The sequence below is a fragment of the Crocodylus siamensis genome, chromosome 11 (genome assembly GCF_052110815.1).
Source record: "Crocodylus siamensis isolate JL-2025a chromosome 11, ASM5211081v1, whole genome shotgun sequence".
Taxonomy (NCBI): domain Eukaryota; kingdom Metazoa; phylum Chordata; order Crocodylia; family Crocodylidae; genus Crocodylus; species Crocodylus siamensis.
The window spans coordinates 7221592-7249016 of record NC_143405.1 but is presented as its reverse complement, the minus strand read 5'-3'; the positions used below and the strand labels follow the sequence as shown (position 1 = coordinate 7249016).

The window sequence follows — 27425 nt, the reverse complement described above, 5'->3', positions numbered from 1 at the left end:
CTGAGACCAACACAACACCTGTGTTTTTGCACACACTTTTTCAGGCCTTCCCTATGTTTTATACAAATAGAATATAAAACAAGGGTGGTAGGAGAGGGAGGGGGAAGAGAGATTCACTGCCCTGGCTTCTAGTGCATACAGCCCTCTCTGAGTTGCCTTACTATGGAACTGAGCAGCTGGGCCCAATTGCTACTCACAGAAGACTCCTTTACACCATTCTGGCAATAGAAAGGTGCCTTGAATGCTACTAGATAACACTTAAAAGTAAAGCAAAAGGCCCAGTAAGCAATACCATTTACATCCACCTTCAGTTGCCTGAGGGGCATAAGGGGGACTGGGCACATCTACATGAGATACTACATCACTGTGGGGACGAGCTAAAGCAACATAGCTCATCACTATGGTGACATAGCATCGGGGGGCATGAACCATGATGTTGCTGCTACTGCAGAGTAGCAATGAGCTAATGTGCAGTAGCCCGTCGCTACTGCACAGTAGGGTCAGAAACAGTATGTGCAGTGCTGGGACTGTGCAGTACCAACAGTTACTGTGCAGTCATTTAGTACTTGCTAAAGCAGGGGGGGGCAAAATGCAGCCCAGGGGCCGGATGTGGCCTGCCAGGCCATTCTATCTGGCCCACGGGGCCCTTAAAATAATTTAGAAAATTAATAATTATCTGCCCTGGGCTGCCTGCCATGTGGCCCATGATGGCTTGCCAAAACTCAGTAAGCAGCCCTCTGCCCAAAATAATTGCCCACCCTTGTGCTAAAGCAAGTACTAAATGACTGCACAGTAACAAGTCAGTGTGGGCAGCTGGGCGCGTGCGTAGGCGCACCACTGAGAATCAGGCTCCTTGTGGCTTTCAGGCAGGTAATACACATAAATAACCACTGTGACCTCCTTGTAACCATCTTAGCAGCCCGGCCATGCACTAAAGTACTGGTTTTCAACCATTTTCACCCGTGGACCCCTTTGGAAATTTCAAATGGAGGTGCAGAACCCTTTGAATTGTAAGTGTGGGTACTTGCATACTTTTGATTGATCGTAGTCATCTTTTGTGGACCCCTTAAACATAGTCTGCCCACCCCCAGGGGCCTGAAGACCACAGGTTGCAAACCACTGGACTAGAGGGATGGCTGCGGCTCAGCTCCTCCCTGTATCCTTCAGATCAAGATTAGGGCACACTGGCAAACAACTGCCCACACAGCACGTGTTTGGTGGAGACTAACACATATCTGCAGGCAAAGCCAGCATGCCTCTGACTGCTTGTGTGCAAGGAAGCTGAATACAAACTGCAGCGAGTGCAGAGGACTCCTGGGATGAGGAGCAGCGTGGAGAAACTTTCCTAAAAGAAAAGGTTATCAGACCTTGGCTTGTTTACTGAAAGAAAATGAAGGTTGAGAGGCTCTGAGTGCTCGTCATAAACAGCAGGGAGGGAAAGGAACTGTTTAAGCTAAGGTAATTCTGGCAAACTGTGAATAAATTTAAACTGGAGATCAAAAGGCTTCTACCTGTGTAGGAAGGCCTTGCAACAGAAGACAATAGGCTAAAACCCATGAAAAGCTTGTGAACAGGATTTTGGGACATAGTTGCCAGTGCCAGCAGGGGACTGGACTCACCGAACCAGATCCCTTGTAGCTCTGTCTTCGTACCGAATTTCTTCCCTGCGCCACCTGTGCCCAGGTCAGAGGCAGGGCTGCCCCATTCTTTATCCACGTCTTGTGCCCTGGGACTTGATTGACCCAAGTTGCAGCCACAACCTTTGGGCAGGAGGAAAGCATCGCTGGATGGAGCCTTGAACACAGGCAGGCCCAGCCATGCTCTGGCCCACAGGATGAATTCCAGGTGGTGACCCACACTGGGATGTTTTACCAGGGAAAGTCCTGCTAGTTAAGAGCTACCCAGAAAGCAACTTGGGCAGCATGCATTCATAAATGGCCATTCGTGCCAGAGCACTGCATCGCCACAGTGGCAGGTTGGATTGGCAGAAGTGTTGCACTGTGGGTAGGTATCCCAATTAGCTGTGCACTGGGAGACATCCTTGCTCTTCTCTGGGAACTGTGAGAATTTGGAGCCAGATTTCCACAGGTCTGTCAGGTCCATCTCCTAAACTATTGCTCTCTCCTTACCAATCTCTGAGCCATCCAGAAAGCTGCTATGCACAGCAGAGCCCTACTGCGATATACCCCTCTGCCAATGCAATTCTGAGCTTTGAAGGCTGCAGCAAGAACTGTGAACAAAAATACCTCGCCCCATTGATTTCATATTCTGTTTGGATAATTTTAAAACAATGGCAGTTATCTCTCCTCCCAGACCCTTTTATATGAGGAGCTTTAATAGGATTTTTGGCAGTGGCCAAGCCTGTTGCTTTCTTCCCCTTATAAAATAGCAGCTATCTCTTGCCTCACTCGGGGAACAGGAAGTCAAAAAAAAAAAAAAAGCCCATGGAGCATTACTGCCCCTGAAGGGGCCACATCCTGAGAGGCTGAGGGGACACAGTGAGTCAGCACATCCATCACTCAGTGCTGCGGCTAGCCATTTATTTAGGTCCAGCTTGCACCAGCTCTGCTGGAAAATCAGTCAACTTCAATGGCTGCTCCAGACCTTGGTGGCGGGAGTCACAGAAACTTCAGCTGCATTCAGCAGTCCTGTGGCCTAGTAGGTAGACTGCTGGGCTACGACTTGAGCAGCATGGGATCTGTTCTTGCTTCTGCCACTCTCAGGGGATCTAGGCAAGTCATTTTTCTGTGCCTGAGTTTCCTCCCCTGTGAGAGGGGAGTACTAAGAACCAACTTCCTTCGTAACATGATACTCATGAAAAGTATTATCTCATGAAAAGTCATTATTTTTTCCACCTGTACAAAATCCTACCTGAGATAATCTTAAACTCTCTGAGCACTTCTTGGTTTTAGCCTTTCTTTAGAGATGCACGTGGCATATCTGAAATGTAGCTTCACTGAGCACTGCATGGGCCCAAAGCCTCTCAAACTCAGCAACTTTGGTGCCTAGTATGAGCCACCCACCTGTAAATTTTTTTTTGCCTTAAATCACCTGCCACGTACTGGAACTTTGCTGCACGGTCAAGAACAGAACACACATAACCTGACTTTCCATCCTGTACCCAAACCAACTGACCATCTTAAGGTCCAGAGGCATTTTTGACCAGGGAGCTCAAGTTAAAACCTTCTTCTTAGGAAAAGCGCCGTGTGTTCTTTACAAGACCCTTGTTTTTGAAGCATGAAAGGGGCTCTACACAAAATAAAGTGAAATGCAGTTTACTGTACATTAGACAGATGAAAAGCAGAGCTCATTAGAGGGATAAGAACACCTGGTTTCAGGAAGAATGTATTTGGGAAAGATAAGATTTATTGTGTTGAGTGGTACTTTAAAAATATCTATGAATAGACAGAGAAATAGAAAAATAGATCAACTGTAACACAATGCCCATCTAAAAACGTCTGCTGGAGGAGGCTATTACAGTAGCGGGCAATTTGCTGTACCTGGAATTTGGGATAACAACTATATTTTGAATTTGTCATGAATTCTATCACTTTACATAAATGGGGACATGTTTCTTATTTCCTTTATAATAGGCAGGGAAACTAAGGTAGGGAATGGAATTGAAAGACTTGGTGTAGCTCACAAAGCAAATAGGTACAATAACTTGGAACTGAACACAGCCTCATTAGCTCTTAGCCCCTTGTCATGATGATTAGACCCACAAGACTAAATTAAGACCTCTTCTAATGCAGATGGGTATAACTCTACTCATTTCAGTGGACTTGCACCTGGAGTTCAGTACATATATTCTGTCAGGTACAACAAACAAATGAGCAGAAACTCAATGCAGAAGCATCAGCATTTTGGGGTATGTGCTAGACTTAGCCCCCAGGATGTCTGAAAACAGCCGTCTAATACTTTAATTGAAAGCCCAAAGCTGCTGCCTTCCACACTAAAATCAATGGACTCACACACGTTAGCGAGGAAGAGCAAGCACTTAGTGGACAGTGCCATTGTCCTTTCATGGAACCATTGGAAATTTAATGTGAGAGGTAACACAGACTTACGACTTGTCCTAGACAATAACTGAAGCCTTTGGGAACTTGTCCCCTTCCCCACTTCCGCAATCCTAGTGTCCCCAGCAATCTTAGCTCGGAAATGGAATGTGACTCAGGCCTTAAACTGAAGGGTTGTCATCAGCAAACCATGAAGGCTGGATGTGGCCATGGTTTTATCACTGCCCACCAGCTGCCTCCAGTCTTCTGCCTCCTCCCCAGTGAATCAGCAAATCTTCTTTGAGAAGAAAAACAAGCAAGTAAGTGAACAAATCACAATGTCAGATTACAAAGACGAGCGGGGAAAACTGCGGCACAAGAGAGGGAGATAAAGCCTGGGGGAGTCACGTGACCAATGACTGGCAGGACTTAGTGCAACTTTTTTTGGGGGCTACTGAAAACACATGAAAAAAAAACGTTAAAAACTTGAAAGGCTAATACCTTCATGTATTGTTGGCACCACAACAGAATTCAGGAGTGAGGAAGGGAATGAAGCCCATTCTGCTCTTGGTTTTCCCAGTATAAGTACTTGTATCAGGGGGTTGCTCTGCATTTTTATCAGCATAACTGAGCACAGAATTAGCGTTCCCATGTGGTGTCCATTCTACAATGCAAGCTGTTTCCAAAGGAGTTTCTCCATTTACTACAAATAAAAGCCCAGCATAAGACATTGTAAGGGGCCTGGTTTTCAGAAAAAGCTGATATCCTTGCTCTGAAAATTTGAGTGGCTTTAACCTGTTTCAAACCAGCCAAGAATCAATACTTGATTCTGAAAAGGATGGACATTGGGCCTTGCATCTATACTGCACTGTAGCAATAACTTCATCCTCTACTTAAAGGCCTCTGTGTAGAATGTGTCAGCTCCTTAAATAGCTCTTAGTAATACTACTCAATAGGACAGAAAGTGAAAAAGAAACCACAGCGGGAGTTTAGATAGCCAGAAAGCTTGCCATTTCCCAAACTGACATTCAGCCAGGACTTACTAGTTAATAACCCCTATTAAAAAAATGCCACAGATTCCTCACTGACCCCAGTGGAAACTGCTGCTTATGGGACAACAGCTGTTTTGCCCATGTTTGATGATGTCGGTTAACCCTGCGGAAATAACAACTTTCCCAGTTCACAAGCAGTGCTCAAGTCACAGGTGAAGCACAACTCAGTCCAGCAAAATGCCAGGGTGGTGCTATACACAAGAAAAAAACCCACAAAACACAAGGAAATAGGGAAGGAGAGGCAGTAATCCAGCCTGACTCAGAATCCACTTCAAGCTGCTCAACTCAAGTGGCCTGTGCATGTATGTCTACATTAGGGTGGGATGTAGATGAATCACTTTCACTCTGGTTTTACACAAGCCCCACTGATTTAACTGAGAGGAAAACAAGGGCTGTGTCCTGATGATGGAGTACCCCTAGCAGAATAACTGACTTAGCCTGCACATGACAACCTATTACAGTCACACTGCCTTAGGCCTTTGGAAACGTATAATTATAGCAAGCATTCATTCCTCAACAGAGATATTATAGCACTGGCCTGGGTAATGGTTACAGCGATAACAACAGTGTAATACTGGGGTAAGTGATTATTGAGAAGTTCAATATCCTATGACACAACAGTCACCTCACCTCTATGTGGCTGCAGATAAAATATATCAACTAAAAGCACTGTGCCAAAGTTAACATGGCAGAAACTGCTTTGTCCCCACAACTAGCAGAGGGACAGAACATCTGTTCATACTCCAGCTGAGCAAGAGCGTACACAGGAGCGGCAACAGGAATGAGAAATGGGAAAGTGAATAAATAAATACTTTTCCTTGGATTTTTTTCCAGGGGCTGACATGGATTAGCATCTTGGGTCACCTTAGTGTAGAGTAAATTCCACACTACCAAATGTTGCCCGCTATGACTGGGTTTGCCTCCCTCCCCACCCCCAGGTTTTTCTACTGATGTGCAGTTCTAGCCATCACAGTTAGGGGCTCAGAGAAATGAAAAAAAAAATTGGATTAATAGGAAACAATACATCTAGAGGCCTGTAGTTTCCTCAGAGCTTTTAGGTACTCACACAATGCACATTCTTAGAAACACTAGCATATTTTATTTCCCAAAAGATATTAGCTCTTTATCAAGAGTTCAATTAAAAGCTGGTGCCTCAAAGCCACTGTGTAAACTGAATTACTACTGTGCTTCTTAGTGATATCTAAATCTCATTCTAAACAATCACAATAGGGATTTGGGATTAGAAACCACACTCTTGGATTACCAAACATTATTCAGAGTCCAGCTCCGCAGAAATCTGTCCGACAGCACCCCCTGCTGTAGCACAGGTGAGTAACAGCAATGGTTGCAAGAACTTCAACACAATAATAGCTCCCTGTTTCACTTGGACAACACTCCCCTTCCAATACGTTGACAACTGTTGTGATTGTATTTGGACTCACAAAATAATCAGCCTGTTCCCTAAAGCCCCTAATAAAGGGGAGGGCAATTATTTTGGGCGAAGGACTGCTTACTGACCTTTGGCAAGCCATCGAGGGCCACATGACAGGCAGCTAGGGGCAGATAAATATTAATTTTCTAAATTTTTTAGGGGCCCTGAGCGCCAAATAGAATGGCCTGGCAGGCATTTTGCCCACCCCTGCCCTAATAAAAGGGAATTTAAGAGGCTTTGAACTCGCTTTTTAAAGAAATACTTTTCTACCAGTACACCTTAAAATCTCAATCCCAGGTGGTAAATAAAAAAGTCCCTCTTTGTTATCTGTAGAAAATCTCATGATCAGAAAGCTAATCTACAGATCTGGGGGCACGATTCAACTTCTGACCACTTAACACTGGGAGTCCTGACTTCCCCCTCTCTTAGCATGCAACGTGAAATGACTGACCACAGCTGCAACAAAAAGGCCAAAACAAAAAAACAACAACCTCCAAATAGTGAAGCAATGCATATATCAGGATGCCAAGGACCTGACATTGCTATTGTGCACATTTCTTTTATGTGTAACTGCAGTTACATGCCAAGAAGTTACTCCCGATTTACCCAGATATAATGCAGAGTTAAACGAAGTCTGCTGATCCTCTGAGCTCTAGGGATGTAGTAAAGTATACTGGAAGCGGTGTTTTTATACTAGATACTGCATCCACCTAACTTTGTTATCCTCCTAACTGACCTTGGTACATGTCAGGGGGAAACCCCCCATCCCCCAGGTTTTCTGGTTCCCACCGTGAAAACAAAACAGGATCCTAAGGTGGAGTGAGCAGGGCACTGACCTGACTGGATGACTTGGCTCCCGGTCCCTGCTCTCTTTAATGGCCCCATAACTGTGGAAAGATCGCCTCATCTTCCTGCCCAACGCGAGGCCGTGCAGGTTGCTCGGGTCCACCCTGGAAGGTGCCTGTCCTGTGGCCCTGCCAGAGCCACAAAAATCTGTGAAACGTCCGTCCGCAGGACGACACGACGGCTCGGGGCACGAACGCCATGTGCCCCCCCGCAGCTGCAAGCTCCCGCACGCGGGGACAGCAGCGGGAAGTGTCACATGAAGGCCCGCAAGGTACATGTGGGACACGCAACAACAGGCAGAGGCCTCCAAGCTGCAGCACAAGAGGAAAGCAGGGACCCGGGAGGCTCAAGAGACGAACGGACGCTGCAGGGGAGTCACACCACCAAGCCCTGGGGGCCGTGGGCCAAGACGGGACGGCTCCCAGCCTGCCCAAGGGATCCAGGACAGAACCTCGAAACAAACTGCCTTAACTTAAACCGGTTCAGTCTGACACTGCGTCCGTTTGGGCTGATCTTAAACCAGTTTCGGCCATTTTGAAAGAGGTTTACGTGCACCAAACTTCTGTTGGGTTGCAGATTTGAACCAGTTTTGCATCACTTGTACCGGCTTACAAGCCATTTCTGCAGAGCACCGGGGTGGATCCTTCCTTCCTGAGCTTTAACCCCTCAGGTAGGCAATAGCCATGGGGGCAGGAGCTCCCTCCTTCCCCTCCCCCACCCCCGGAACTGTTCTCCCCCGGAACCATGGAGCGGCGCGGCAGCGGCCCGGGGGAAGCGCACTGAGGCGGGGAGTGGGGGAGGGGCGCGGCCATGGCGGCGCCGCGGGAGCCGGAGCGGGACTCGGCTGTAGTGGAACTCCCCCGCACCCCGCGGCTGGTGTGCGTGGAGTACCCGGGACTAGTGCAGGACGTGGAGAAGATGCTGCGCACCCTGGGCGGGGAAGACGGGGTGTCGCGGGTGAGCGGGGCGGGGCCGACGGGTTGCCTGGGAGACGCCTGGGACTGCTCCCTGAAGTCCCGGGGGGGGGAGAGAACGGTGTTGGTATCGCCCAGGAAAGGGGCGGGGCTCCCTGGTGGCGGTATTACCCGGGAAGGGGCGGGATTTCCTGCAGGGGGAGTTGAATTGCCTGGGAAAGGGGCGGGGCTTTCTGGCGGTGGTGTTGGTATCTGGGAGGGGGCGGGGCTTCCTGGGGGCAGTATTTGTGGTGCCCGGGAAGGGGGCGGGGCTTCCTGGGGAGATGGTGTTGGTATCGCCAGGGAGGGCCGGGGCGCCCGGGGTGGGAAATGTTGATATGGCCCAGGAAAGGGGCGGGGCTTCGTGGGGGATGGTGTTGGTATCCTCTGGGAGGGGGCGGGGCTTTCATGGGGGCAGTGTTGGTATTGCCCGGGAAGGGGCGGGGCTTCCTGGGGGGATGGTGTTGGTGTCACCTGGGGGGGGGGCAATGTTGGTATGGCCGGGGGGAAAGGGCGGGGCTTCCAGGGGGGGTGTTAGTATCCCCAGGAGGGGCGGGGCTTCCAGGGCTGCCCTTGAGGGGGGCTGGTCCATGGATGGTGCATAGGGGATGCTGATGAGGGTGGGGGGCGCTTATCGGCCCGGGAAGGGGTGAGCAGGGCACCATGGGGCAGGCCAGGGGGGTCCCGCATCTCAGCACCCCCAACCTGGTCTGCACAGATCTACGCCGACCCCTCCAAGAGGCTGGAGCTCTACTTCCGCCCCCAGGACCCCTACTGCCACCCGGCCTGCGCCAACCGCTTCCCCACCTCCACCATGCTGCTCAAGGTGACCAGGAGGAGGAGGATGCCGCGGGCGCCGGAGGCTGGGGAAGCACCACCGCCACCGGAAGCCACATTTGAGATGCAAATCCTGGGGGTTGTCACCACCGTGTACAAGTTCCAAGGTAGCCGTCTCCTCCGCCGCCTCGATTTGTGTTTCCCAGCTGGCCTGAGCCAGCAGCCGGCGCGTCACAAGCCGCGGCGGAGTCGCCGAGCGCGCTGGGTGAAGGGATGTAATGCAGCTTCTGCCCATGTTTGATACGCAGCTCTCGTTGTCTTCCTCGCAGGGATGTCCGACTTCCAGTACCTGGCAATGCACTCGGGGCCGGATGGCAAGCAGACCTCTATGTATGACAAGGTCCTGATGCTCAAGCCCGAGAAAGAGGAGTTCTACAATAGGGAGCTGCCCCTCTACATTCCCCCACCGATCTTCTCTCGTCTGGACACCCCTGTAGACTACTACTACCGCCCAGATACACACCATCGGTCAGTGCTTTTTCTTATGCGTAGTAAGTGGCCTCGGCTCGTGCACGGACGGGTGATGGGACCCCTTTACTGGGCCAGCAAATCACTTGTAATATGCGAGCTTTGCAGTTTGTTACAAGATCCCTTCTCCATCCGAAGCAGCTTCTTGTATTATAATTAGTGTGCTTCTCCAATGACGGGCTTTTTAAATGTTCTCTAAGGTCACCTAATGGAATTGGAGGAAAAATGTCTTTCGTATCTGACAGTTTTATCAGGCCTAACACACACAATGCTCTCTGTTTGACACGTCTTTGCCCAGAGCCCGTGTATATAATTAGAGGAAAAATAAGATTTAAAAGTCCAGTTCCTGAGGTATCGGGACATTATATGAAATCTGAGCTCCTGGCGTGGCAGACAGAGGCTTAAACTATGTTGATTATGTGCCCCCTGCAACTTCTGCTTTACTCATCTTCTTGCATAAGCCTTGTATCTCACTGCAGTCTAGACCAAAGCATTTGAGAGCGAGGACAGGTGAAGCACCAAGTCTGACTGTCAGGAGCTCTGGCACTTGCAAGCTGTACAGTGTTGAGCAGGACACATCCACTTTCTGCGTCCTTCTGAGAGAGGAAGGAGGACCTTGTGGTCAAGATTATGGGCATGTGTGTTCACTGTCTCACTCTGTGCTTGACATCCTGGGTTGACCTTGGGAAGCTGAGGCACAGGCCAAATGACTTGCTCACTGATAAACTGGGAATAAAAGTAGTTTCTTATTCACCAGGTAGTTGTGAGAGGCACTGGACCACTACAGAGATAAGCCATATAAATACTTTAGGTGGGTTTTTCCTTAAAGCTGGCAAGGGTTGTGAACTCACCACGTTCTTGTTTTCTATCCCTTGTGTTCGCTTCTCTAACCTTTTTCTCCATTTAAGAACTCCAGAGGTTTATGTTAAGACAAACAATTTGTCAGATATTGTTTTTGTATTTTAAATGTCCATATTCTTCCTATGTCAGAGATGTACCTTGGGACTCTTTGACAGGTTATCTGTCCCTCCCCATTAAAATAGTGGTGGTGGAAGAACCTCAAATCCCATTTAAGTGACTGAAACAAAAAACCCTGAAAACGTCGAGCATTGCATTCAGGCATGGGGCAGAATTCCCCATTGGAATAGGCAGTAAATGGACACAAAAGTTGGACTTATTAAGATAATGGTTCCTTTTCTTTAGATTGTCTGCAAATCCTCCCGTCTTCGGCTCTTGTTTCTCTTCTTCGCGACTTTTCTCCCCACCTTTTCACCCCGTATCAGAACCACGGCCTTTAGGGCGGAACAGGGCTTACTTTAGAGCCAGTCGGGTTCATTCACAAATAAGGCATCACAAATATGTAATGTTCTCATCCAGGGAATAAACACAGAGTAAGAGCATCAGAGTGGGAGCAGGACACCGAGTCACGATGTAGACTGCTAGAGGATAGGCTGTTTGGCTGGCGTTCTCAGTGTTTCCAATGGAGTGGAGGTTTAGGGGAGAACAGTACAGGAGCAAGTGCCACGTGTGTCTGAGCTGGCACTTCCAGAGTTTCTTTGTTTGTCTTGCCCCGAGTAGATGGAGAAGCTGTGATATCTCCCACGAGAAACATCTTTCATTTTCTCACTGCTGTCCTTCGTCTGAGCTAAAAAAAATAAACAATGCCAATGACTATAATCTGCCCCCGAGATTAAAATTGTAACTGTTTCCCTGCCTCACTGTGTTGTGTCCATTTACTGTCATAATGATTTTCAGCCATGGCAAATGTCACTGGCAACTGTGCTGAGCCTGTGCTTGTGCACAAAAGCATCCTGGTCAGACATCAAAATGTGAAAGTTGCTTCAGGTCAAATAAGCACAGAGCAGCTCTGTTCTCGGGAAAGCAGACTGAGAGGAGGCATTTCTTTTATTTTTTAAAAGCGGTTCTCCCAGTTTAGTCCACTGTGCAGTGCTCCAGACTTTCACATGGATGCCTCGCTAGCATCTCCAAATCCATGTCTGTGTGGTACCAAAAGCATGTGCTCATCCCAGTCTTGAGAGACAAACGACTCACTCGAAAACCTAGTGCCCTACTTAACTTCCTTCGCCCCATAATTTTTTTTCCCTGTGATTGAAAAATAAACCTAATTTCCAACTAATTCAGTGCAGACCCCTATTAGGTGTAGGGAGGAGAAAGAAAGCAGGACTCCTCCCCTCATGTTGTTCTGCAGGGAAGGCTACAACAATCCCCAGGTGTCTGCTGAGAACTTGATTGGCCTCAGCAGAGCCCGTCGACCACACAATGCCATCTTTGTGAACTTTGACGATGAAGAGACCCCGGATAAGCCTCTGGAGGCGGCCGTGCAGAACTGGAAGAAAGTGTGCACCAATCCTGTGGATAAGAAGGTGGAAGAAGACTTGAGAAAGGTAGGGAGCAGCTGAGGTGACCGGGAACATTGCTAATGCACGTGGCATGGTAGAAATTTCATGGGCTGTTTTTAATCATGTTTGTCTCCCCAGAAAATTGTTGGTAGCAAGGAGATGACATTTGGCCTGTCAAATGAACAGCATGTGCTGGCATCCCTAGAGGGTTTTAAAGTGCCCCGTGGTAAATGTGGTGGTGAATGAGACACTGAGGTCTGATCATTAAAACACGGAACTGAAGCCAGGACTCCTGGGCCGTACTTCCAGTTCTGCCTCAGATGTCTCACGTTTTGGGAAGGTTACAATCCCTTTACTCACCGTCCAGGATAGTATTAGCATACATCTCAAGGCACTAAAGAACTATCTGGCCACTGTATGTTTGCACCGCTCCTTGTTGAGAGTCTTGGGGTTCATTGGGGTTTTGCAAAGTTGCCATTGGAGGAAAAGTCAATCTAGTATAGGATGGGGTGTACTATTAATAAACGCAGGAAGACTGTATATATTGCATTACTTGAAACATGAACCTCCTGGCGGTGGTTCCCCATCTTCATCCATTTGCTCATGTATTTAAAGTTGGGAATGAATTGAATGCTTATAAATGGTGCATGGGCTAAAAGCCTGTTGGGGGGTGATGCTGAAGTCACCAGGTGCCGTGTTCTGAAACCGTCCATTGCTCTGAAACTGCATCCTTTAGTGAGCATACCAGTTAAAAAAGTATCCCTTACTATGCTTTCTCCTCCCATTTCCAACCCCTGACCAGCTCTCAAGTGTTCTTGGAGCAAAGTTTGCCCACAACACTGAGTTACTTGGGGGTCTCTTCTTGGTTAGTGAAACAGGCCACCAAGGATTAAACTGCAGCCAATGTGTTCATTTTACTCATTATCTGAGTCAGGATTTGAGTCTATGCAGAAATAAAATGCTAGTTTATGCCCTCACTGTGCCACCATTCCTTTTCCCTCGACTCTGCCAGTCTGCAGGGACAGCCTAGGCCAAAGCTGTACTAGAGAGCAGATGGCTGTTAGGAAAGTGAAATTAGCAGGAGTAAACTTCTCCCCACCCACTGCTGCTTGTGTATTTCTTCAGCTGTTTGAGATTCGTCCTGTCTGGTCTCGGAACGCTGTCAAGGCCAATATCAGTGTCCACCCAGACAAGCTTAAACTTCTGCTGCCCTACCTGGCCTATTATATGGTGAGTCTCTTTGTACAGCTCTTCCGTCAGTCTTGTTCTTACCTGAGGCAGGTAGGGGTCAAAGGCCTGGAAGGACCATTCTGGGCGCCTTCGGGTAATTCCACATGATCTGCTGTACAGCTACCTCCACCTAGAACCCAAAGATTTGTATAATGTGTAGTTGAGCAGGGGCTGGAGACAACTGAGTTGGTTCTGTTGGTCCTGACCTGTTCTCCAGTTACAGTAACAAATGATAAGATTGTATGTCCTGCTGGACATGCAAGCTGGCGCTCTCAAAACAAAAAGCTTCTCAGCTTTGAGGTTAACTTCTAAATTCACATTTTTGTACCACGTAGCCTTCCTTTGCACATGGTGGGATGGTCAGTGTTTGCATTGGAAGGGGGGTTTTTTTGTTTTGTTCCGTTTTGTTTTTGCAAAAGAAAATAAGGAAATGTATTTAAGAACTTACATTGGAACTCTGTAACCCTATTCTTTCCCTTGTAACTAACCCCCTGTACACAGCTGACAGGGCCCTGGAGAAGCCTGTGGGTTCGATTTGGGTATGACCCCAGAAAACATTCTGAAGCAAAGATTTACCAAGTCCTGGACTTCAGAATTCGCTGTGGAATGAAATATGGTAAAATGACCCAAACGACTGCCTGCATGTCAATTTTGGCAGCTCTTCTGCCAAGCTTGTTATTTGCTTTTGAACTCTAGATTTTCCTCAGTTTTTTGTTTGAAAGAGAGGAGATATGAGTCAGGGTTTCCAGTTTTGCTTCTGTAGAACCCAGGCAGGAGCGTTCTTTTACCCTCGTCAGAGATGATAATTAGCCACTAGACATGTTCCAAGCCTAACAAAATGCTGCTTGACTTTTATTCTCCTCCTTGGTTCAAAATATGCATGTATGCTGGCAGGCTTTCTTACTCTGGTCCTTCACAACACAGACTCTTCTGTAAATGTCAGCAGGAAACTTTAAAATAGTACCAGAAGGTCCATTTCTTTGTCCTGTGGGGGAGCTGAGTGAATATTAAAAGGATGATTTGTCCGTTTGGACTATAACACTGCACAAGAAACTCCTCCAAAAAGGACAGTTTTGTGCCACCAGCTGAAAAAAAGTGCACAAGTCTTGTGCAAATGAAGGAATTTGCACGGTGAACTCAAAGAAGCATCTACTTCTACTCTTTGCTGTTCCCTTCCCCCCACCCCCACCTCCCCAAAAAGGCCCACAGGGTCTTATTAGATGCTATAGACAACACAGGCAAGGTTGTATTTTAGCTTATGCCACTAATGCACCCTGATGCATTTATACTGTTTTCCTCTAGTTTGATTTAATGCGGTGTACTAGTTTATACAGAATGTGGCCTCATAGTACTTTGGTTTGATACGTTTCTGTATTGGCTATAGCTGGGGAAAGTGCATGCCTTAATTTTTTTGTGTTTGGATTCTTCAGTAGACTAGTCAGAGTAACTACACAGAGACAATTGAAGCCTTTTGCAGGCTTCTAAGTCTTGCTGCATCTCTGAGAGGTAGGGAGGACTACAGGATTTTGGCGCTCTGTTCACAGTCTTCTTGCTTTCTTTGCTTTCAGGTTATGCTCCTAATGACATGCCAGTGAAAGCAAAACGCAGCACGTACAATTACAGCCTGCCCATCACTATCAAGAAGCCAGGTATGTGCACCAAGGCATGCAGGTGCTAGTGTTCATTAAGTTAGTGTTTTTTGGCTGCCCTGAGAAAGCTGAACCAAAGTAGAAAAGAAGCCATATACTGTGCCTTGAAGTTCAAGATACTATACAAGTGGAGAATCTCTTTCCTCTCTCTTTCAGTGAGTCACACAGTTAGCATACAGGACCTAAAACAGGGCCTGGGCTCTTCAAGTACATCCAGTGCAAAAAAAACTTCCAGCAGGTACAAACTCAAGGTAGGTATTAACTCTTCACACCAAAACCTTGGAATGGGATCGTCGGAACAGGGATCTGTTTTGTTTGGTAAATTTCTCAGTGTCAGCGGTGACTGAGACAAACTACAGGCATCGAAATGGTTGCCGTTTTATTTGGAGATTCACGTGCTTTTCTGTCGTTGTATTCAGTCAGGCTTAAGTGGAAAGTTCCTGCTTATTTACAGCTGCACATTTCCATCTGTTACCTTGAATATGATGGAAGCAGGTTATGGAGAGGGAATCCTAAGCCTACAGGGGAGCATTTTCCAGTTGCCATTTAAAATCCAGTTGGGCAGCGGAAATGAGGAACCAGAAAACGTTTTGCTGCAATGGCAGCTTTTACCCAGGGATTCAAGGTATAACGAGTAACAACTCAAACAGGTGAAGGCTTTAAGAAGTGCCCGTCTTTTGAATTAGTTTGTAGGGAAACACCTTTCTAATAAATGCTGAGGCTGTACCATTATACCATGACCCAAGTATGGAAATAATTAGAAAAGCATATTCAAATCACAGTCTTTTCTTCTCCTAGGATTCTATGTATATCTTCCAAGAAGGGGCCCTGCCTCCATATCGACAGATGTTCTATCAGCTCTGTGACTTGAATGTAGAAAGGTATTATGAAACATTAGTTGAATCTTTTCACAGGAGATTTCACAGACTCTGCGGTGATTAATCTCAAATGCCCCCATTTACTCACAAGCATCTATCTCTCTGTTTGACTTGAGTATTCGAGACTCCCAGCCTTTAAGTGAGAACATATAGGCTGCTCCACTTGCAGTTGCAGTTCCTTCGCAATAAAGTTATGTGAGCAACCAAGATACCCTTCTTTCTTTACCTGCATTTTGGGGCTGGTCCCAATCCACTGAAACTAGTGGGGGTACGTGAGGCCCTATTCCCATTGTTTTCAATCTGATGTGTACAAAATGTCACAGAACTTGGGAAATCACACTTCTGCTTTTCTTGTGGTTTTGATGAATGCAAATGTACATAAGCATAAAAAATACATGCTGCATCGAACACTTAACATGATGTGTCACAAGCATAAGATTTAGAAAAGGTTTCATGTATAGCCTCCCCAGTTATTATCTATTTAAAATGTTATCTAGGGATGGAGTGAAGACAGTGACATTTTGTATCATCTGTTCAGCAAAATTAAATACTCTGGTTTTGGTGGACCCGAGTCAAAAGGAGATGCTTTTGTTTTGTTTCAGTTTTCCTAATGAAAAGTTCTACAGATGTTGAAATCATCCAATGAAAAATGTTTATTCTCTGTAGAAATTGCACTTTCTGTTGGAAAGCCACTCTAGTGGGAAATTCATAACCATCTCTGCTAGTGAAACTTTCCTTGTAACATGCTGGGGGGTGGGTCTTCGATGAGAAGGCACAAGTAGTTTTGACAGTTTTGTTTGAAGTTTGCATCTGATGCCAAGTTGACTCTTTTCTTGGCTGCTCTTTAGCTTACAGAAAATCATTCATCGAAATGATGGCATGGAAGCGGAGTGCAGCGAACGGGATGGGTGGTGCCTTCCGAAGACTAGTGATGATCTGAGAGATACCATGTCTCTGATGATCAAGCAGACCATCAGATCCACAAGACCTGGTAAGGAGAGATGCCAGTTTTTTAAGCAGTGGAAAGGATGTTTGGAAAACTTCTAGATGTTGTAGTGTGCTGCTCTCTGCAGTGGAGCAATAAACATGGCTTGGCCAGGGTCACCTCCCTTGTTCTGGAAGGCTTAGTCCAAGTTGGTTAAGTGTTGGAGTTTGAGCCCATGTTTTTCATTCTGCTTAGATCATCATGGGGTGGGGGGGTGAGGGTGAAGTCCTCATCTTGGACACTGGCAGGACACCTGCTTTTCTTCAAACAGTCTTTGTCACGTCATGGAAAAGACCCCATACTCTGGGAGAAAGTAACTAGACTTTGCCACTTACAACACCAACAAATTGAATTGGGACCTTTAAATAGGTAGGGGGTACAACTCCCTGCCTTGTCTTCTCAATATCAGTCTCTCTCTGTTTTGTTTTTTTTGCTTCACCGTATAATCCCCTTGATGGTGCATTTATACATATTGGCAGCAGCAGGAAATGGACCTTTAAAAACGTTTGTATGGATTATATACTATAGGAGTCACTGCAGGAGAGGAAAACATGTCCGTATGATGCTGGCCCATGTTGCTTTCTAAAAGAAATGGAGTAGCTTCATTTGGTACAAGATGGTGTGACCTCCTGTAAGGCAAAACCTCCTACCGTTGTTCTGTTAGAATTCCTTGGGAAGGAAAATTGACTTTTTTATCCTTCATCTATTGGTTTTATTAAGATTTTAACTGTGGTCAACATTTCTGTTCCATCTTGTGCCTGGATTTGTTAATGTTATTGCAAATGCATCAGTGGCTTCAGTGATGATGGAAATAAGGCTGATGGTTTCCTCTTTCTCTGTTTGATTAAGCTCTATTTTCAAGTACATCAACCACTGAAGATGGCAAAGAGCAGCTGACATATGAGTCTGGTGAGGATGAGGATGATGAGGAAGAGGAAGACTTCAAGCCATCTGATGGGAGTGAAAACGAAATGGAAACTGAGATTCTGGACTATGTGTGATTCTGTGAGCAAACAAGACAAGATTGCACAGAACCCATTTTGGGCATAGAGATTTTGTTTCTTGAACCCTGGGGGATTTGGAGAGGTGGAGCTCACTCCAAGATGCCAGTTGCACGCGGCACTGGCAGCAGCGCTTGCCCTTGCATCAGCGGCCAGTGTACTGGGGGCACGGGCACTACCAATGGCATTTTTATAGTGCTAGGGAGACCAGGAGCCATAGAAATTATTTTGTAAAGAAGCTTCCCCACCTTGCTATTTCTGGGATGCCCCTGGGGGTGACATCTGCACTGTCTTTTCTTCCCAGGAGCTGAGAGCACCTTCATCCTTGCCAGCCCTATTGCATAAGTCTTCAGCAAGCCTTGAGCCCAGGCCCAGTGGGACTGTGCCTGGCCTCATGTACCAAAGGATTAACATTTAATTATACCCTTGGAGGCCACAGAACTTGTAAGCCTGCTGTCAGGGTCACTGGAAAAAATGTATTGAGAACAGGGCAAACAAGGCTAGTATTATTAATCAAGAGGCTGTGGAGCATGTCACTTGACTTGGCATGAATCATGTGCATTTTAATGGGGCCTGTAGGTACCAGTCCATGACTGCATATGTACATGAGAAGCACGTGGTGACTTCTCTCCATTAAGTCAACTGCCAAGAAATACAGTCCTTGCCTGCTTTCCTAATTAAACTTGTTTTTTTTCTCAATAATAATGTATTTTTGCATTATTTACCTCTGCTCGTATGCAGTTGTATGTAGTCCAGCTCCCATTGGGGTAGCAAGTGACTGATGGACTTAGCCAGGAGTTGGATTAATGGGTTCATTTAAAGTTTGACTGGGTACTTGCATGTAAACCAACCCAGCCAAACCTGTCAGTTTGTGCATTGGCATTTGTGCTCTTTACAAATATCAAGTCAGGCTGGCCACTCCCTGGAGCTGAGGAGAAGTGTCTGACCTGGAATCCTGTGGTTGTCCTTTCCTGGGAAAAGCACTTTGGTTGGGTTTGTTTCCCTTGAGCTGAGAATAAAGAAGTACTTTTAACTCCAGTGGCTTCAGGGTATTGCCTTTGGCTCTTCCGAGTAGGAATAAAATATATTTTGGAACAGTGGCGGCGTCTTCCATATTCTGTCAGCTTGAGAAATTGGAAACAAGGTCAGAGGAAGGAACTCCAATTAGATACTGCATCCAGTGAATTATTCACTTCCTTGTGATGATCCGTGGTGGCTCTGCCAGATCATCAACTCCCAGTCATGAGCTAGCTCTTGATTCCACTCATCAGGAGAGCAAGGCAGGAACAGGCAGTCCTGAACATTTCCAAGTAGCTGATGTCTGGAAGCTCTGACTGTCCACTTGGTCTCAATAATTTCTACTGAGTTGCATCTAGTCCTTCTCCTGATTCCAAATCTGGGCAAAATTTGGTTCATGGCACACGGTATAGTTCTAAGGCATTAATTTGTCTGTCTTCAAATATCTCAGCTTATATGCGGCTCCGTGGTGAGTCTCTTTTCTTTAAGACTGCTAAGACCTAGAACTTTCTTCAAGGAGGCAAGCTGCCAGCCCACACAAGAAACAGCTGGAGGTCTCTCACAACCTAGTACTGGTTATCAACCACAATTTGGCTGCAGCCAGGTGAAGCACAGGTGTGTGCAATCTGTGCGAGCACCCTTGGCACAGGTGGGACAAGGTGGAGCTCCATGGGCGCATGCGCATATTTGTATCCCAGCACATCTGTGTGTATATACATATATATAGACACATAGGCAGGGATCAGTCTAGCAGGCAGGCGTCATGGGTCGTTGGGGGATTCTGTGCTTTGCCCTCTTCTGCTACCTGGGTGTAGCATGGGCTGCAAAGGTAAGGATACAGCAGGCCATTCATTTTCCTTTAGGCTAAAGAAAATTGGAGAGAACAGGTTGCCTGGTTAGAGTCATGTATTAAAGCTTTTGTGGTCTCTCCCCTGGCTCCTGGCATATCCGCAGGTGCTACGTTAAATGGGCGTCCAAGACTTCCATAACAAGTAACTCCATACAAAGCAGCATCTCGCTGTTCTGTATCTGAAAGAAAGCGGGCAACTGCCTTCTGGGGTCACGGAAGTGGATGTGCGAACCAGATAGATCCACTGGACAATGCTCATTCTTGTGGGCTGCGACAAAACAGCAAGGGGTTGGTTTCATCTCAGATTTGGGATACGGCAATGGAAATGGGTGATACCAACTCTTGAGTGAAGGCAGATGGCTTGTAGCTCAAGTGTTTTTAGGGGGATGTCCTATTTTTTCTCATGGCAGGGCTCACCTCTCATTTACTGGCTTCTGAATATTTTTCATCCTATGAAGTAGCTATGCTTCACTGAGCATACTCCAATTTATTTTAGCAGCCTCAGACAGGGAAAGAGAGGCTGGGACCTACCTCATACTGAGCAAGTTTTTGCAAAATTGGTCAGTAGCAACTGGGGACTTCATACTGAGTAATTCTGTGAAGTAATCAGTGTCTTCAACTCCACTGACTTTTTTTTCCTCTCTCTCCCCCTTCCTGTATACCTCACTATTCATGCATTTAGCCTTCATCACGGTCTAATATCACCTCGAAGTCCCTGATGGGGAAAAGTCTCAGCCTAAGTGCAAATTATTCATTAATAGTAATAAGCGTGTTGTTCATTCATTTTATAAAGAACTAGCGTTGTCAGGGGTTGATGTTTCAGTTGGTGTAAGTCTGCTTGAAAAGACAACTTCTGCAGATGTAGCTTTTACAGTCAATGTGTTAAAGGGCTAAATGAATGTTGAAGCGTATCTTAGACCTGCTGATCCTGCCTATGTTCATTAAACGTGTTTCCTGTTCCCTGCCCCTGGTCTGTCTGGAATATCTTTAGCTGGGTGTTGTGTCCACGGAAGGAGGCTTGGTTGAGGGTGTCAATAAGAAGCTAGGACTCTTCGGGAACTTCATTGACATCTTCAAAGGAATCCCTTATGGCGCTCCTACGAAGATTTTGGAAAACCCCCAGCCCCATCCTGGCTGGCCAGGTGAGAAGGATTTTGGATCTCTGTTCTCTCCTCTCTAGCTCGGGCTTTTCTTTCTTGTGCGAAGTTGGAAGCCTGGCCTGGGTTCACAACAGGATATTGTCTTCTTTCTCCTAGGTACACTGCAGGCCACGGAGTACAAGCCCCGTTGCATGCAGGCCACGCTAACCCAGACTGACGTACGTGGGAGTCTGGATTGTCTGTACCTGAACATCTGGGTCCCTCAGGGGAAAAAACAAGGTATGGGCTTGATGAGGACATGGGAGGTGGGATGTTTCCATTCTGTTCAGCCCTGAGCAGCCTGGAGCGATTGTGTGTTGGAGCCAGGCCTTCCTTGACACTCCCCTCTGGCCACCAGTCGTGTGCTCCCCAGTGTGCTGGCCGCACTGGATTCCTTGCGTTACCGCTGCATCAGCCAGTCTCCACCAGCTGCTGCCTTGCGTTCCAATAGTGACCCCCTCCTTGCAGGGCAGATGGGGAAGTCAGGCCCCCAGAAGGTTTGTGGTGACATTAGACATGCCATTGGATCCATTTCCGTGGAGAAATTGAGCTTCCCTTGGCAAGTAGAGACTGGAGTTTGTGCTGTGTAATTTCTCCCTGCTCAGTTCTATCTTCCCAGGCTCTTCAGCTCACCCTGTCACCAAGTCCTAGGTCTGTTATCGTGATAAATAACTTGCTTGTGCCTCTAGTTCAGTGACCCTGCAGACAGGTATGTTTATATTCCTCCTGAACTTGCTCAAGCTTGAAGGAGGTGATGCCTGTTAGTGAACATGCCTAGAGGTATAGGGTGATGACGACACGGAAAGGGCTGGCTTTGATTTGCGTTAGGAAGTTTTCATCTCTTCCTCAGCCTAACATCGCTTTGTGGTTCCTCCCCGCTCCAGTCTCCACAAATCTGCCGGTGATGGTCTGGATCTATGGAGGTGCTTTCCTCTTTGGCGGTGGTCAGGGTGCTAACTTCCTCAAGAACTACCTCTACGATGGTGAAGAGATTGCGGTGCGAGGCAACGTCATCGTCGTGACCTTCAGCTACCGAGTGGGGCCCCTGGGGTTCCTTAGCACGGGTGATGCCAGTGCTCCAGGTACAGTAGCCGTCGCTCTGCTTTAGAGACTTCAGTTCTGTGTCTGCCCAGCCTCTCCCACACACACCAGAGTGACTCCCCTCATCCACATGCACACCATGCAGAAGGGCTGTCTTCCAAGGAAGGAGAGATCCAGAGGCTGAACTTGTAGGAAAGGCGGCAGATGGGTTGGATGTTTGAAGCATGCAAACCCCTTGTTCTGACACCACTTCCCAAAATGTGTAGGACACAGGCCCAGGATCTGCGGATACCTGTGATCTAACCTCAGCTTTAAGACAAGTAAAGGTGAAGGTGTGCGAAACATGGACCCAGAGCCTGGAATCCCACCAATTTTTAATTCTCTGTTCCCTGAAAAATATTGCCTTCTCTTGTGCAGGTAACTATGGGCTGAGGGACCAGCACATGGCCATCACCTGGGTGAAGAAAAACATCAAGTCCTTTGGAGGCGACCCTGATAACATCACCATCTTCGGGGAATCTGCTGGAGCCGTCAGTGTCTCGTTGCAGGTGCGCAGTCATCGCCAGGCCACGGCAGGGTAGCTTTCCCTCTCTGGCAGAATGCTGCAGGTTCCCTAGCGCAGGGCTTTTCTAGCTGCAGGCGCTGCTCTGGGTGGCAGTAGGTACACCTACATGTGGGTTAATAGATGAAGGGGTCCTGAACTCGCACTTGTCTTCGTAGCGGCTCCGTTACTTCATGTATGTCCTCTTAAACTCTCCACGCAGATCTGAAGAGCGCTGCTTTCCCAAGCACTCCTCCTCCTCAGGCTTCCCCTGCTGTAGAAATCTGTCTGTATTTCAGCCTGTAAGACTGAGTTGATGTTGGTTCCTTACACTGCCCCTCTCTCTGCAGGAGCCAGACTTTCATTGCCTGAGGCCTTGCAGCTCCTTCCTCCCAAAGTTACACAGGTCCTCTTATGCTGTGACTTGTCGAGAGGCAGCCACTGTTCGGAGCCTTGTGTAGAGCCTGAACACTTGGCCTTGGCCTGGGAGGCTGTCTGGGGCTTGCTAACAACCAGCCTTTTCTGTCTCTCCTGCGACACAGACCTTGTCACCCTACAGCAAGGGGTTGTTCAAACGAGCGATCAGCCAGAGCGGCGTGGGCCTGTGCACGTGGGCTATCCAGGAGAACCCTCTCTTCTGGGCTACCAAGGTAAAGTAAGCTCCAAAACAGGGCAGTAACTCAGGGTCACTCTCAGAGCTCAGGGGGAGGAGCTGCCAAGGAGCCTGGATACAGTAAATTCACAAAGTTGGGTTAGACTAGGACCTGCACTGTGCCGCCAGGCTAGGAGAGCTTTTGCAGCCAGCTGGTGGTATGTGGAAAACAGCAGGCTGAGTGGGTAGAAGCAGTGACGGCACCTGAAGTGTCTACAAAGGGACAGTACCCTTCAAGAGGAGGCGTGGGAGCATTTCTGAGATTCGAAAAACAAACCAAACAAAACCACGCTTCCTGTCCCAGCGTGTGGGAGCTGGGCAGTTGGCTGCACTGACCGCAGCTACTTCCTCTCTTGCGTCCTGTAGATTGCAGAGAAGGTCGGCTGCCCTACAGACAACACCACAACCTTGGCCAACTGCCTGCGTGTTGCAGACCCCAAGGCAGTGACGCTGGCCTACCATCTGGAGTTGGTCGGCCTGGCATGTGAGTCAGTGGGCACTAGAGTAGTGTTTCTCAACCTGTGGGTCATGACCCAAAGTGGGTTGCAAGAATATATGAAAAGGTCACAAACTTTAAAAAAAATGGATTGTCCTTTGAAGATGAAAAATGTTGCAAACCGTGGCTTTGCTTGGGGCCTTTCCTACCCCACACGCTGAGGAGCTGCGGGTGGGGGCAGCAGGTCAGGAGCAAGGAGCACCAGGTCAGGACTGGCCATTGATGTTTACAAAGGGTCCTGGTACAAAAAACATTGAGAACCGCTGCCGTAGAGGACACGTGTCTGAGCGTTGTTCCCATAGAGCTCAGCCTGTTGGCTGTTGCATGAAGAGCAGGCAGGCAGGCAAGACACTGGTTGAGTTTGAAAAACCAGGGTTCCTGCCATCCTCTCTGTGTGAAATCATACAAGCAAATGCGCCCCTTGCAGTTGCTTTGGGCTGACTTGGGCTTGCCCACAGTGCTCCCTGGGGACCAGAGGCTTGAGTTTTGGGGTGGGAGTGGGAGTCTTACCTACAATGGGGATTCAGAAACAGTCCTTGGCTGCTGCAGCTGCAGCATGGCCTGCTGGGCCTCTTATAGCAGCAGTACATTATCCGTGCACCCAGCTGCTGCTGGATCCGTGCTGTGGGGCTCCTGCTGCCCAGGCACGGGCTCTGTGGGGCTAGTGCCCTGCTTGCACCCCGAGCTCCCATGTCATTGGAGACCTGGTTCTATGCTTCATTTTCTGTAAAAGCTATAATTGTCTTCCCTGCAATTCCCACTCGAGCCGGGAAGTGGCCCGGAGGCACTGCCATACCCACAGGGCGGTGGGAACACGTCTGCATGGTTTTCACAAATCCTGGCCCACCCCACACAGCTGGGGGCTGCAGCTTAGAGCACATGGCTGTGTGCCCCTAGACCAGGCAAAGCCCCGTCCTCTGCCGTCACTGGGGAATCTCCCACTACTCTGTCAGGCCAGGAGTTCATCCAGCCTGTTTACCTGAAGCTCCCTGCTTGCAGCTGTAAGGCACGTGGTCAGTCTGCTCCCACGTTGGATTCATAATGATTCCTGGCTGTCCTCTGCATGCAGATCCCCTTGTCTTCTACCTTGCCTTCACTCCTGTCATTGATGGAGACTTCATCCCAGACAACCCGGAGAACCTCTTTGCCAATGCAGCAGACATAGACTACATTGCAGGCGTGAACAACATGGATGGGCACATCTTCGCTGGGATCGATGTCCCGCGCATCAATCGTCCACTCAAGGACATCACTGCGTAAGTGCAGCTGCCTTAAGCACACGTGGAAAAAGCAAGGTGGTCTTGGGTTTTGCTAGGGGAGAAACAATGCTAGAGAAAGGCCTTGTCGGTTGGTCCCCAACACCTTGGTGTGAGTGAGACCCAGGCCAGAGGAGCACCTACGTGTTTTTCCCCTCGTGCCCTGAGGGGCATGGGCTTGGTAATGACAGAGCTGCTCCCAGGAGGAGATTGGGGGGAAAGGTTTGGCCAAAGGAACCAAGTTCAGAAGGACCTGGATTTCATAGACGTTAGGGGCTGGGACGGACTTCCTAAGATCATCGAGTCCAGCACCCCTGCCATAGGCAGGAAGTCAGCTGGGATGTCACCACTCTACCCACCTGCTTCACCAAGCACAAAGATGAACTTTCTTTGAACTGATGCCTTCTCTCCAGAATCTGGACTGAGATCGCCAGGCTCTTCCATCCATCAAATAACGCCCAAGGGCGTATTAGGAGCAGGGCTGCCTTTGAACTGGAGGCAGCTATTTCATGTCTCCAGTACCAATTCACTGGTCCCTGCTATCACCCCTGCTCTGCTTTAACAAGTGTCAGGGAGCCAGGGTCTGTCTCTGTGACCACTGGACCTATTACAATCTTTCCAGTCAGTAGGAAGCTAAGAGGTGCTGTGAGTTGTTTTTTGTTTTTTTTTTTAGGGGTGATTTCTACAACCTGGTTCAAGGGCTGACCGTGGAGAAGGGAGTAAAGGGAGCAAATGCAACATATGCCCTCTACACCCAGGTGTGGGGCCAGACCCCAGATCAGGAGACCATGAAGAAAACAGTGGTGGACTTGGAGACCGACTACATCTTCCTGATCCCGACACAGCGGGCTCTCAATCTGCATTACCAGAATGCCAAGTGAGTCTGTGCGAGCAGCAGCGCATGCTGGGCACGTTGTGGGCAAGCTCAGGATATAGCATTCAGGTGGGAGCCGTGTGGGCCGGAAATGGTGCAGTGACTGGGTCTGCATGGGTAGGTTTCATTTTTTATTTACCCACAAAGAGTTGCAGGTGTAGTCCAGGACACTGGGGATTTAAAAAAAATCCCAATTGAACTTTTTCTTTAAAAACCCCCAGTAGGCCACTGTTCCCCACCGCTTAAGCAGCAAAGGAAGTTGTCTGCTCTTATTCCCTGAGCAATGAATGATGAGAAGTAAATGAACTGTGTCTCCTATGTTTCCCTAAGATGAGGTGATGATGCTAAGAGGACAGGGAAAGCTGCTTGGAAGTTCTGGGGCTTAGAGTCCTCCCTGGACACCTAGCATCGTGCATGATTGAATGCGTCTGTGGTTTTGTGAATCACCATCGCTCCATCCCCAGCTGCTTAGCATCTATTTCTGCTTACACAGGAGTGGCAAGACTTACAGCTACGTCTTCTCCCAGCTATCTCGAATGCCCGTCTACCCCAGCTGGGTAGGGGCAGACCACGCAGATGACATTCAGTATGTCTTTGGGAAACCGTTCACTACCCCACTGGCCTACTTCCCACGGCACAGGACTGTCTCGGAGATCATGATTGCTTATTGGACCAACTTTGCCAGAACAGGGTAAGAGGCCTGGGCTACAAGTGGTAACACCAACTCCCGTCTATTCATGCTCCTACCTGTGGGAGCCTCAGTCTTGTAGCCTGCACCGGGGTGGTCTGGGTCTCCGTGAGCTGAGGGAGCATCAGGGGTACTGGAGGCATCCTACCAATTGCCTCAGGATCTTGAATGACGGGGAGCTGGGTCGGTAAGCCTAGGCTGTGGAGAAGTGCAGACACAGGAGTCTGTTCTCAGCATACACGGCTTCTGGAGGATGAGGTTTCCCCCTAGCATTAGTTCCTCTCTTCTGAGTCCTTTAAGCTCCATTGCCTGCAATGGGAATTGGGCTTCAAGGGCTAAAGGCAGGATCCATGCTACACCTTGTGCTGGTGCAGGGAGCAGTTGAGCTTGGGCTTGTTTTAGCTGCTTGCTTGGCAATTCCATTTTCTACCTGAATGCTGAGCTGCTGCTTCCAGTTTGCGAGGCCCATGATGTTGGCCTCAGCAGCGGCAGACACCCGTGTGGTGCTTTCCCATGGTGCAGCTCGCTGGAGATTGGGAGAGGAGCCTCCAACGCAGGGGTTTGTGTGTTGTCTCGTGGCTTTACTCAGACTCCTGAAGGGCCCCTCAGTGCTGGGTGTGGGCTTTGAAAGACCCCAGGAGAAGGCTCCCTGGCTGCACAAGTGCTCCTATTTCAGAGTTGGGACACTTTGTTCTGGGTTCAGGGGATTCATTACTGGAGAGCGAGATCAGAGCATCCATCAGTCAATATCCAAAGTTTGCAGAGCATGGGAACTAGCACTCTCGCAGGGTCCTAGAGCTTGTGTGGAAAGCCCCACATCAGGCTGCAGCTTGCCAGGGGAGCTGGGCTGCAAGTCTCAAGTTAGCACCGTCTCCAGCTGCAGCTGTTGTGTTTTTACAGGGACCCTAACAAAGGGGCATCGAGCGTGCCCATTGCTTGGCTGCCGTACACAGCCGAGGAAGGCTACTACGTGGAAATCAACAGCGACATGAGCTACAACTCTGTGAAGCAGGGTCTCAAGGCCCCCTACGTTAAGTTCTGGACAATGTCCTACCAGAGCCTGCCTAATGAGTCTTCCTCTTTCCTGGATGAGTAACAAGCCCATTAGACTTTACTGTGGTTTTCTGTGCATTCCTGTTTGTAAAGTCAAAATCATTAAATGCTTGTCTCCTGCTGAGCGAGTTG

General features: G+C 48.2%; 2 protein-coding genes across 3 annotated transcripts; both read left to right on the top strand.

Moving 5' to 3' along the window:
* The first annotated feature begins 8094 nt into the window (after positions 1-8094).
* On the top strand, positions 8095-18647 carry GTF3C5 (general transcription factor IIIC subunit 5). 2 transcript variants are annotated; one of them, XM_090022105.1, is made up of 11 exons: positions 8095-8282; positions 9045-9222; positions 9385-9583; positions 11793-11988; positions 13069-13173; positions 13675-13789; positions 14742-14822; positions 14979-15073; positions 15621-15703; positions 16549-16691; positions 17535-18647. In XM_090022105.1, exons 1-11 carry the CDS (start codon positions 8136-8138, stop codon positions 17684-17686), a joined length of 1494 nt encoding a protein of 497 aa, XP_089878231.1. In that variant the 5' UTR covers positions 8095-8135; the 3' UTR covers positions 17687-18647. The 2 variants fall into 2 exon arrangements, with proteins under 2 accessions (XP_089878231.1, XP_089878230.1); XM_090022104.1 differs by having other exon boundaries at positions 8096-8282; positions 8997-9222; positions 17535-18641.
* A 187-nt stretch (positions 18648-18834) lies between these two features.
* On the top strand, positions 18835-27417 carry CEL (carboxyl ester lipase). Its single transcript, XM_090022106.1, has 11 exons — positions 18835-19532; positions 20545-20695; positions 20810-20932; positions 21577-21774; positions 22151-22281; positions 22817-22924; positions 23293-23410; positions 24492-24678; positions 25352-25555; positions 26046-26243; positions 27141-27417. Exons 1-11 carry the CDS (start codon positions 19467-19469, stop codon positions 27334-27336), a joined length of 1680 nt encoding a protein of 559 aa, XP_089878232.1. The 5' UTR covers positions 18835-19466; the 3' UTR covers positions 27337-27417.
* Positions 27418-27425: the final 8 nt, after the last annotated feature.

Excerpts from the sequence above, each read along its gene's own strand:
- GTF3C5 (XM_090022104.1), top strand. The coding sequence starts at position 8,136 with ATGGCGGCGCCGCGGGAGCCGGAGCGGGACTCGGCTGTAGTGGAACTC. Across the intron at positions 13,790-14,741 it reads TCGCTGTGGAATGAAATATG|GTTATGCTCCTAATGACATG; the intron begins GTAAAATGACCC and ends CTTTGCTTTCAG. Across the intron at positions 15,704-16,548 it reads TGTGACTTGAATGTAGAAAG|CTTACAGAAAATCATTCATC; the intron begins GTATTATGAAAC and ends GCTGCTCTTTAG.
- CEL (XM_090022106.1), top strand. The coding sequence starts at position 19,467 with ATGGGTCGTTGGGGGATTCTGTGCTTTGCCCTCTTCTGCTACCTGGGT. Across the intron at positions 19,533-20,544 it reads GTGTAGCATGGGCTGCAAAG|CTGGGTGTTGTGTCCACGGA; the intron begins GTAAGGATACAG and ends GAATATCTTTAG. Across the intron at positions 24,679-25,351 it reads CCACTCAAGGACATCACTGC|GGGTGATTTCTACAACCTGG; the intron begins GTAAGTGCAGCT and ends TTTTTTTTTTAG.